The sequence below is a fragment of the Neopelma chrysocephalum genome, unplaced genomic scaffold (genome assembly GCF_003984885.1).
Source record: "Neopelma chrysocephalum unplaced genomic scaffold, ASM398488v2 Primary Assembly neopelma1_72, whole genome shotgun sequence".
Lineage (NCBI taxonomy): Eukaryota > Metazoa > Chordata > Aves > Passeriformes > Pipridae > Neopelma > Neopelma chrysocephalum.
This window is the reverse complement of record NW_020897732.1, coordinates 10,093,068-10,104,953: the sequence shown is the minus strand read 5'-3', so window position 1 is coordinate 10,104,953 and position 11,886 is coordinate 10,093,068. Positions and strand designations below refer to the sequence as shown.

Here is an 11,886-nt window from a genome sequence, read left to right as displayed (position 1 = left end):
GCTGTTGCTCCAAGCCTTGTGGCAGACAGTCCAAACCCATTTGTCACCAAAAAATAAAGCTCACACTGGAATTACCAAGCCAAGGCTCAGGGAGAGCCCCTGCCCGCAGCTCTCAGCCTGGTACAGACACTCACCCTGCCAAGGACCATCACCAAAAGCCTCCCAAAAAAATAACGAGCACCCAAGTTGGAAACAAAATTAAGCAAAAAAAAATGACCAATCCAATTTTTTTTTCCCCCCCTCAAGATGAATTAAATCCACAAGCAGGAAATTTTGATTGAGAGGAACATTTTTTTATTTTTTCCTTACTACCAAAAATTAAGTTCATGGAAGTAATATGGCCCTAAAAAAATACAAGCTATTTTTTTCTCATCAAGAACATTAATTTCTATCTATATGTATTGAACAGCTGTACAACTATTAGTATACATTTAAATCCAAGTTTTATTAACATTTATTTTGAGCTCTATTAGGAATGGAAATTGGGCTTAGAACTGCAGTCAGGCTCTAGAAGTCATTAAATACCTATTAGAAAAATGTCTCTTACATCAGAGCAAAAGGACAACTTTATCAAAATATATATCAGTCCTAAGAGCAGAGGCACTGGCACCTACAGTGAGAAACAGAAACAGACTTCACTGGTGACTATGTCCTCCCAGGTGTAGATGTGCTACAGCTCAACTCACAGGGCATCAGTTTTTGTACACACATATAAAACATGCTTTCATATAGGAAAATGCATATGGCAAACATATATAATTGTATAACGTGCATACAGACATGGTAACAAGCTCTTACAGTTTCTAACTGCCATTTATTTTAAATTTGAGATGATTAAACATTTCTTGTCTTAAAATCAGCTTGTCACTGGACCTACTTGGGTGGCCAAACAAGCTGAAATGACAGGAGGATTTTCTCCTCCTGATGGAAAACCAGTGGCTCTTTGCTGCCTGAAGCAGAGTAGTTACAGGTGATTTCCATCAACTCTGTGTTTTGCCTTTAAAGATTTGCAACAATTTACTTTTAATTCTCCTAATTTCGTCTTGATGGGTGTCAAACATCCCTGTACAGATTGATGGGGTGGATTTGGGGAGGGGGGAGGATGGGGGGCTTTTTGTTTATTTCAAACTAGGGCATTTTCAAAAAATAAATATATTTGTATTCCACTCCCAATAATAAAAATGGATTAAATTGAAATGCAACAGAGTCTTTTGCTGGGTTTCCCACTGCCCTCCTTTGAAATGAGGGTTGGCCCCATGTCAGCAGGCTCTGCTTCATCCTCCTGCCCGTCATTCACTCTTCCAACAGATAATCCTGCCCCCCAGACTCCCAACTGCAGCAACTTCAGTTTTCTCACACCTCCCAGGGCTGCTCAAAGTCAGCGCCGCCTCTGCTTTCCAGCCTCTCCCGAACTCACGACTCTTCAGCCCATGTGAGGGATGGAGCTGAGGGTGAAATCTCTTCCCCAAAGGCAGAACCCGCATCCCTCCTGCAGCCTGTAACCGCACCTATAACACAGCGACCAACAAGCAAAACACACACAGGATGCTGGCAAAATCCCCTGCATTTTATACTGGATTGAATTTCAGTTGCTATTCACCAAACCCCTCCCATCACCCCACTAACGGAGCATCTTTAAACCCTTCAGGCTCCAATCCCCAGGAAAGAACCAGCTTCATCCTTTTTGGACATTCATTATCTCACAGGTCCATTAACCGCGGTGCAAATTGCATGTGCTCAGCATTAATTCTGGCAGTGAAAAGGGAAAAATGCAAGAGGGACACACAAAGCCTGTAATACACCTCTTTATCCTGGCAAACCTCATCAAATATCAAATATCACATTAAAATCAATAAGCAAACCCTGTGATTTGGGGATTGAAGTGACTAGCCACAGCAATTAGTTGCTCAGCAGTTCAGGCTGCTCTGAGATGAGCAGTAGGAGAAACCAGGCATTGCAGGATGCAGAGACCAGATGGTTTTAGGCTGAAATTAAATGAACATCCCCCCCCCAATGATAATTTCTTTTTCCAAAACATTAAGGAAAAGTTATGCAAGGGAAAAAAACCCCAACCCCAAACCCAAGCTGCATTCTTTAAGTAGATAAAAGAACATTTTGTTCAGCCTTGGAGTATCTATTGTAATTAAATGCTCTAAAAACAGGACAACAGCCCTGTGCCAGCCATGCATGCAAAAGAGACAAAACATGATGAAAAAAACCAAAATATCCAAGGACCACGCATTTCTTACACAGCCTGAAGAATTTGTGCCTCTCAGCAGAGTCCTGCAGTGCACTCGGGCATCCACCTAAATGAATGCAAAATCTATTTCCCCCGCCACGATAAATACATTTTAAAAATAATAATAAAAATAATCAAATCCAGAGAAAACCAGAGACAATCGAGCCCCATTCTGACTTACAGCTCTGAAAAATCCTGCAGTCTGGCTGGAAACGTCCATCGAAGAACTGCATTCAAAGCTTTTCCCTAAAGGCAGGCGCATTTAAACATCTCGGGCTCTGCTACTGGAGCCGGTGCTGCAACAGATGGGGACCAGGGCTGGGTGTGTTCCTGCCTCCCATCGCGGCACTGCGAGGGGATGGCAGGAGCGGTAGGTAAGGCGGGAGAAGGCAGGCGGCGGGTTTCTCCCTGGCTGCAGGCTCCGTGCCAAAAATGCTTCAGGCATCGCAGGATTCGATTACCCGACTGCAGCAACCTGCCACATCAACCCTGGCGGGGGCAGCGGCACCGACAGGTAATTAAGCGCCGTTTTGGGTGCATTAGTGAGATGCTGAGGGTACACAGGGGATTTCGGAGGGTTCAAATAACCGCAGACGTTCTGGATGTGATCTGAAGGGAGAAAAAGGTCCTGTTTTCAGCAGCAGAAGTTTCAGATAACTGAGGCTGCGTCTGCATCAGTATCAAATACATGGGGGAAGGCAGCACAGAGCAGCAGATGCATTTTCAAGGGCTGGAGTCTCTGCTGCACCATTACAGCCCTGCTCCCCACTCAACCACAACTCCACTTTGTAGCTGTATAAAAGTCAAGTTATTTCTCTGGGCTTAAGTTTTCCCATCTGCAGCATGAACAGGGGGATGACTTGACTGACTTTTTTATTTATTATAAAGACCTCACTGGGAAGATAACAGTGTCTGAGCACAAAGTATAGCTAACAAAAGTATCACCATCAAAAAAAAAGATAATAGATATTTTGAAAGGGCGTCACGTGAGCAAGTGCTGGCAGAGCAATGCAAACTCTTCCAGTAGGAGCTGAGGGATGGAAGGGATCTGGGTTTTCTTCTTCATCAAGAAGAGAAATCCATCTTTATAACCATATTCAGCTTTGATTACTTCCCCAACCAACCTCACAGTCCTTTTGGCAAAGAAATCACTCCCCAGACCACAGGGACATGTCCTTGGCTGAGATGCTATCTAAGGCTGTCACAGATGAGGACACCTCTGACAGAACAAAGCAAAAGGCAGCAAAAGACAGAAAGGTCATCTCTGCACCTCCCAAAACTTTAACAGAAGGCATCAAAATACTCCTGTAATGAACTGACAGCTCTCTGGAGAAACAGGTGGCCAGATCCTGAGCCATGGAGCATTGCCAACCCTTTATTGGTCATCATACCATTTGTGATAATCTATTGAAATACTCTTCAGGATGGAGGGTTTGCTTTAATTAATGGATCCCAGTCTCTAAATCATTAAATCAGTGAGGTGGACTTGGCTTACACATCACTCTCTGTCTCTTTATCCCATTCTCTGCAGGATGCTGGACCCTTTTGAAACTGGGTGCAGCCAACACTGCCATTAATTCTGTCTACATCAAATAATAGATATCACTGGAGCTGGGCAGTGCATTTTCTTCAGCAGAAAGAGAGATGAGGTCCAGCTGACACCCCTGGTGTGCCAGGCAGGCAGCACATCCCAGGAAACAGCCGCTGCTCTCCCTTCTCTCTCAGAGCACTAAGTGCCTCTGATAAGACAAGTCCCTTGGGAGCGAGAAAGCTGAAAATGGTAGATTCTGTTCACTCACAAATGGCACCTATTTCTTGAATCATTTTAAGACAAGCTCAGTGGCAGCCCTTTTTAACACAGAAATGAAAAAAAATATTTAGTGTTTAGAAGGTTTTTGCTCACAGCTAAATGAATAATTTATTCATGCAGAATATACAAATAGTTTAGGAAAATGAACACGCTTCCTCTTAAATTCTGTTTCAGGGCTATCAGAGAAACCAGTCAGCCAGCTGGAGCAAGCAAAATACATTTGGGTCTCTCCTAGTTGAGCTGTAGTAGAAAGGAAGGCATTTGTGGCTGACCTAGAGAGGGTAGAAGGGAAGATTGGATTTGTATTGGAACAAAAAAAGGTTCTCCTCCAAACCAGATTGCAAAGCACTGTTCAGGTCAATTGCTTCTCTGTAGAGTTAACTTCTAGGGATTATTCTGATCAGAGATCAGGTCAAATAAAAAGGGGCATTAACAGCCAGGAAAATGTCCCATATCCCTCAATTGTTGCTTTCAAATTACTCACAGGGCTCAGTTTGATGTAGCCAATTTCAAGAATCACCCAGACCTGTTAAGGTGGGTTTTTTAAAAAATAATCTTCAAAACTCTTTCTGGTCTTTAGGTCTGATTTGGCACAAATTCTACCTCAAAAACATGCCTTTTCCTCCCCCATCTTTGGATAAGGAGTATGAAACAGATTGCACAACTACATCTCAGATAAGCAGAACAGTTAATGGTTTAAATACCATTTCATAAATATTTGCTGAACTAATTTTTGGATACTGTCCAGTTTCTGACAACCATGAAAAACATTGAATAATTTGCCATTTTCTTTCACCTTTCTAGGATGAAAAATAGGCAGGGAGGTTTTATTGCTATCATTTCTTGCCATTATTTAATGACTACTCGCATTTATGTTGATGTCTCCTGCCAAAGAAGCCCAAGTTGTTCTTGAATCTACAGGCCTGAGGTGTCTAAATGACATTTATGTAAATATTTATGTATCCTGTATTAAATATTGCCAGATTGAATACCTGGGCTCGTATGTGGCTGTGTAGGCAATTAGTAAAGATCTGAGAAAAAACAACTGATTTCTGAATAAATACCTTGTTCCAAATTGGGATTCCAAGTGCACATGCTCTGTTGGAGATGCTGAGGCTCAGCGACCAAGAGCAGCAGTGGGTTAGTGTGCATCATTATGCACAAGATGGTGAAACAAGGGAAACCACCCAAATAAAGTTATTTAATTGTGTTTTCAACCCTGCCTTATCGACAAGTTCTAGGAGTGTGTATGAACAGGGATCCAAAATTCCAGCCATTTCCTTGCTTTCTTATATATTAAGAACTATTCAGAAGCTTCCAGAAAATGCTTTATATAATCAACTTCCCATGACAATAGATTTTTCAGCTGTTTTCAGATTTTTTTCCCAATTCTTAAGTCCTTGCATTTCAAGCTCAGCAGTCATTATTCATATCATAAATAAATGTCTTTTAAAAACATTCTTTTTAGAGCACTTCTCGATCATTGACATATTTGGACTGACTGTATGATTCTCACACTTCACCAGGCAGTAACGCTGGAGGGGGAAAAAAAAATCACCAAAATCTGCTTGTGCCTTTGACAGTGAATCACACACTCACTTTTGCTCCCAAGTCCAATCTCCAAGGAAAGCAGATTCACGACTATCACACTTTCACCAGCATAAAGCTACAGAATTAGTTGCCCAACTGAAACAGTCATTGCTGTACCAGTTGTATCTTATTTTTCCATTTGAAGAGTTTTATGTTTCTGGTTTTCAAAAATTCAGATCCAGACCTTCAGATTCGGTTGCACATAATTCCTGCACAATTTCCTTGAGCTGTTCCAAAACACCAACTCTATTTCATCTTTTCGGTCCAAGTACCGGCCTAAAGTATCATAAATTTCTAACTGGCAGTACAGCAACAATTTCCCAGAGGAGACTGAAAATGCCTGGCTATTGGTTGGTATTACTTATATTCCATAATTTTCCGCAAAGACCTGGTGGTTTTGTGAGTATTACATAAATTAGATGAGTTCATAGGTCCTGCTTCCATTACAGTTTCCTTGTTCTTACTAGGCAAGGAGTCCCTTGAAATCAATGGAGCTTCTGTCTGTGAAGATACCGCTTAGGAACACTGTGGCATATAGCAATTACTGAAGCACATGGTGAGCCAGAGCTCTGCATGGCAGGCCAGGGCTTTTGTTCAGGGTGTAATTAAGAGGGATTTTTCATATTTTTACAACCAACACCATCATCATATTCCCGGTTGCCCTATCTCCACTCTCACTGAGCACAAGGAGCAGCAACCAGTACAGATGGGCACCACAGCACTCTCCAGCCAAGAAGCCAAGGCACTTGAGGGAATGCTTAGATGAGAGAAACAACTCCCTGGAGGGCAGGAAAAGCCACAGCAGCAGTTGGGAGACCAGCAGAGCCCAAGGGAAAGATGAAACAGGGAGAAAAAAATTCTGAACTGCACCATAAACACACCATTCTTAGTAGGACACACAAAGGAGCCTCTCAAGAGCTGATGTTTGGCAAAGGTCAGCTGTGATCTGCAAGAGTTGGAAAAGGGAGTAGAAGGGAAAAAAAAAAAAGAAAGCATTAAGGTCCAAGAATAAGAGGTAGGGATGAACTGTGGAGTCCACCCCTCCAATAAGGCAAAACTGGAAAGCAGGGTGATGGAGATAGTACAAAATGGAATGAGAGAGGAGCAGGGAAAAATATCCCATGACAAACAAAATCCACAGTTCATTCCTTTTTTAATCCCAAGCAGACACAGTTTTTAATTTGCAATTTTTCAGCATGATCTACCAAGCAATGAGCCAAGTGACTGGGATTCCTGACTCACTGTTGACAAGCCAGAAGGAGAGCATCCATGTGGGAAACGTCAAACCCCAGTGAGCAAGCACCCATCTCTCCCCGGGGAGGGAGCACCCCGCCAGCCTCTGCAATGAAGAGGGATCACATTGCACCAGGGATGCCTCAGCCAGCCTGGGTACCAAACTCAGGATAGCTGCATTCTCATCTAGTTCTTCAGCAGGACTCAAGCAGAGGGGTTTTTCCCTTTGTAGTCACATATATACCCAAATGCAACTGATATTGAAACGATGAGGTGCTCATACAATGGCAGTGTTGGAGGCTGCACAGCAGCCTTGTGCCCTGCCCCACACGGACCCCACCACCTTTCCCAGCTGGTGCCCATGTGTGGAGCTGCAGATGGAGGGATGGAGCCTCCTTCCCGTACCCCAGTGGGAAGGAGGAGGCTGGAGACACTGCTGTAGAGGTGTGTCTGGGGTCAGTGGAGGTCTCTGAGCAACGGGGAGCATTATAAGGGTTGGGCTAGGACACCACATTCCAAAACTCATGGAGGGAAGGACTGACACTTTGGACTGTAATCCTCTGTGGTGGGGCTGAAGCCCCTCAGGGGTGTCCTGCTCTCTGAGGATGAATAAACTAGAGAGCAAAATTAAAGTCAGAGACTTGGGGATGACTCACTGGTCCCTCACTCAGCCTTGCCAGAGGCTTTCAGAGGGGCTGAGACACTGGTGTCAGTGATGCTTTGGGAGATTCTGAATCAGAACTGTGAAAAACTCAAGGGTAGTGATTGATGAGTCAGGATAATCTGAATTATACCCTGTGGGCCAGCTCAGAGCCCTCATCACTTTCCTCCTCTACCAAAGGCACTCAGTTTTCAAAATCCTGAATGACACAAGATGGGTGTTACCCCACTTCCAGCATACCCTTAAGGGCTTGGATGAGAAACACCCTTTGTGGGCCAGAAATAGTCCCATAAGACAACAAAAGGATGTCACTGCAGCATCTAGAAATGGGAGAAAACCACAGGGAAGTAGGATCTGGTGGGTTATGAGTAAGAACTCCACCATGGGCTTCAGCATAAAATCCTTGTATATCTGCGTGCAAACCCAAGACTCTTTATTGGGATCTATGAAAATATGAACTCTGCAACGTGACTTTTCAGCTTCACTGGTCCCTGAGTGGGACCTCAAAGGACCAGCACTTCCACAAGGACACGGCAATGGCAACATGGATGAATGGAGATGCCTCAGCCCTGCTGGTGCCTCCTTGAACTCTCTGCCTTTGGGCTGCTTTGTGCTCCCTCCCTTGGGAACATGCACTGCTCCTGAGGGCTGGGGCAGCAGTGGGGGTGGCAGAGTCAGTGCCAAAAAAGCCAGGGGAATGGGGTAGAAAAATAAAGCAGCAAGGAGAAAAAGGTGATGGTAATCAGCTCCACAAAAAAAAAAAAAACACAACAGCCACATCTGAATTGTTTATAATATTTTAAGAGTGGCTTAGAATTTGTGGTTGAGTGCATATAATGCTACAGCACATCTCCAGCTCACTGGAGAGCACTAATTATTTACCCAAAAGAAAACATCCCTCTACAATAACATCACAGCACGACTATCCAGGAATTAAGATGCTCTTGCACGCTCACAGCATGTTTTGTTTTCTTTGAACCTCCTGACTCAGGTCCCTCAGCTTAGGACTGTCGTGCTGGATGGGGAGTTGTTTCATCTGAGTTGTCCTCGTGCCTGCAGGGCCTAGGTAAATCACCCACGTCCTCACATCTCTGCACAGCCTGGCCCGGGATGGGATGTTCTCCATGTCGGGGATTCTGGGTTTTCTGAGGCACTGTGTGCACGTAGCAACTTTGCTCTATGTAGGTTTTACCTTTTGTAGGTATGCAATAAATAGTAACCATTAACTCTGAATTGGAGCAAGAGCCTAGCCAGAAAAGGATAAAGTGGCTGCCTACTTAGAGGAATGAACACTTTAAATGTCATCAAAGTTTAGAAGCTGAAGTACAAAGATCTCTGCTGGTATCAACTCACTGCTGAAAAAAAAAATAATGGAGGTAACAGCAGGCTGTATCATTTAAAGTAGGTCAGCACTGCCAGAAAAGAAATACTTTTAAATGCATATATTATAGAGCAGAAACCTGACAAAGAGTTACAAATTCAGCATAAAGAATTTGCCAGCTTAATGAAAAAAAAGGAAATGAGTTTATCCACTCATTTTCATTTAGAGCCACGCAGTGGCTGAAGAGGTAGAAGCCACATCTGCATTTGCAGACTCAAATGAACACTCTGGGAATGGTTACATCCACAGTATTGTGCTGGTTCCTATTGGAAAGAGCAGTCAGACTTTTAGACTGTAACTGCAGATGATCACGGGGATGTTTGAAACACAGATGGACCATTTCCCTGAGAGCCAGCCTGTCTCATCTGCTGCCACACCACCTGTGGCTGCCCAGCTCTTGGGGAAGGTTGCCCAGCACGGGCTGAGGTCAGAGCACACACGTGGAGCAGGGCTGGTGGTCGAGGCACCGTCTCCCCTGCACTGATGCTGGAGCTCAGGGATCCTCTCACCAGAGCCCTGTTCCCTCCCTAGAAGGATGCAGGATACTTGGAGGCAAAGCCCCAGTGTTTTACTGTGGCATCCTCCAGCACAGTGGACGCTCTGTGGTAATGAGCTCTGGAATAGATGCAACCTATGATAAAAATTCAATGTTTATTTAACAGGCAGAGGCTTCCAAATAGCAATTCTGGATATAGGATGCACCCAGTGAGAGGGCAGTTATTTTAAGATTAAATGTTTGATTACCACCACAGGGACTTATTTACAAAAAGTAAAACAAACAATGAAAAAAACCAAACAGGTAAAAGCACACTCAGATTTAAGTTTTACTCCCTAATTTTGCCATGTCAATAATAATTTAAAATAATCTACCCACAAGGGAAAGAAAAGTGTGCTCTCAAAGTCTCTGACCACAAGCAACAGCACTTTAAGAAACAAAGTTTGCCTAAAGAAAAGTGAATGCAATTTGATTTTAAAGAATGCAACAAATAAACAATGAACAAAATTTAAAAAATCAAATACAAGTACAGATGATCATGTTAGAAGAAACTTCTATGTCTGTTTCTTTAGTGTTCTGGTTTTGGTTTGATTTTTTGCTTGTTTGTTTTGGGTTTTTAAAAGGTGAGATGGCATTGCACACAAAACAATCACTAAGGCATGTATACAGAAAGGTTTTTTCCACTTAAAAGGTTCATGAAATAATTTAAAAGGGGAAATCTTTTAAAGGCTGTAACCTTTACACCCTAAAAAGACAAGGGTGTGAAGTGTCACTGGATTAATTTTACTCCTGCTCTGATCCTGGTTAATAGGAGTAATAATGTGTATAAATATATGTATGCTTATCTGAAAATATACACACACACATATATATAAATACAGATACATACATAAAAACTGCTATTGCAGGTGAATATTTTTAAGTCTTTCCCACCTCCCATGGCCCATACTCCCTGTCACACCTATAGTTCAAGAGATGAAAGATGGCTTTGTGGTTGAGGCTGGCAGGGTATCCATATCCTATTCCCACTGGTAAGCCCCAAAGGCTGATGGGTCTCTCCTCTCAACCAAATCTTGGCTAGGTTTGTTTAAGAGGAGTTAAATTTATTATTTTTAAACATACTTTCGGCATTTCATAAAACTGGAAGAAAAATCAATTCTTTTTTTTTTAAACTCTGTACGTTTGACATGATATTGACCTAAATCCACAAACAAAACAGCAGTGACAGCTACAACCTACACACAGAGCATCACCTGTTTGATTCCTCACACTGAAGTCCTCTTCTGCAGACACTTGGGCTTCCAAACCTGCCCCAAACGCCCCAGTCTCAACTGGGGGCAGCACAACAAGCCCCAAAACCTGTTTCGGGGGGATTCTCTGAATTGTGCTGCACAAATACTGCAGACTGCTACTAATTATGTCATAACAATTTAAAAGGCTAACCAATTTGATCCAACTTTCCCCAAGTCATAGAACAGCTCAAGCTGGAAAAGACCTCAAATGATGATCCAGTCCAGTCTTTCACGGGAAGGGCAGCCTAGATGAGATTATCCAGCACCTCATCCAACTGCATCTTGAAAACCTCCTGGAAAGACCACTTCCATGCTTTCAAAATACCACTTTTATATTGTCTGGTTTAATCACTGTGTTACAGTGCTGGTAACATATGTCTAAAAGCTCGTTGAGGTTACAGAAATCCCCCTGCAAGTGCCCAACCACCTCCCTCTGGCTGTCAGCACCAGCGCAGCTCCTGAGGAGGAACACGGCCCATAAACAGCAGGATCATCTGTTCTGAAGGTTGGAGACCGAAATCTTGCTTCTTGGCAACATTCAGTAATTCAAAGCACATTCTTATGTGTTTGATAAAACTTCTTTTCCTTCTCTTTCTAGCATTTATGAGTCTATACGTGTTTTCCAGTGGGAGCAGGCAGCTGTTGGTGGATGTGGGTCCCAGTCCCAGTCTCGGAACTGACTCCCCTGATGGCCCTGGGCAAAACTGTGCTTCACCCTGATGGGTTTAATGAGACCTAATAGACCTAATACAAGATCTAATAACACTTCCACTGATTTACCAGCAAGGATCACTTATCCACACCAGGCTGTGCAGCTCCTTTTGCAAAATGCAGGAGTATCAGTTTAGAACCAGAAACAACTCTTCTTTATTTGTATTTATCATAAAAAGGAAAAATCTCTAATGGCTGTTCTCATAACTTTTCTGAAGAAAGGACCTTTTTCCTCACCTCTCTCCTTTCTCCCTTGCTGGCTGTTCTCAGTTGTTTCTTTAGACTATACACTATTCAGATGTACCACCTTTTAACAGACCATCTTACAGTAACAAGTATCATAGTATCGTTTAGTGTGATTGTGATATAAAGATAATTATATGGCATTAAGTAAGGAAGGATCAAGAAATCTGAGGGAACAGTTGGGCACAACACCAGCAGTGAGTATGACAAGCAGCAGCTTTAGATCTTGA

The 11,886-nt window shown here is 43.1% G+C and overlaps 1 protein-coding gene across 3 annotated transcripts in view; it reads right to left on the bottom strand.

Annotated features, from left to right (window-relative positions):
- The window catches only part of PRKAG2 (protein kinase AMP-activated non-catalytic subunit gamma 2), a 214,164-nt gene that overhangs the window by 157,968 nt on the left and 44,310 nt on the right, over window positions 1-11,886 (bottom strand). Inside the window, exon 1 of one of the 3 annotated variants that reach the window (XM_027686927.1) lies at window positions 2,421-2,691. The exons of the other annotated variants lie outside the window; for them this stretch is intronic. Within the exon in view, the coding sequence (XP_027542728.1) occupies window positions 2,421-2,501 (81 nt within the window). The 5' untranslated portion in view covers window positions 2,502-2,691. Of the gene's footprint in view, window positions 1-2,420; window positions 2,692-11,886 lie in introns of those variants that run through there. 3 annotated transcript variants of the gene reach the window in all.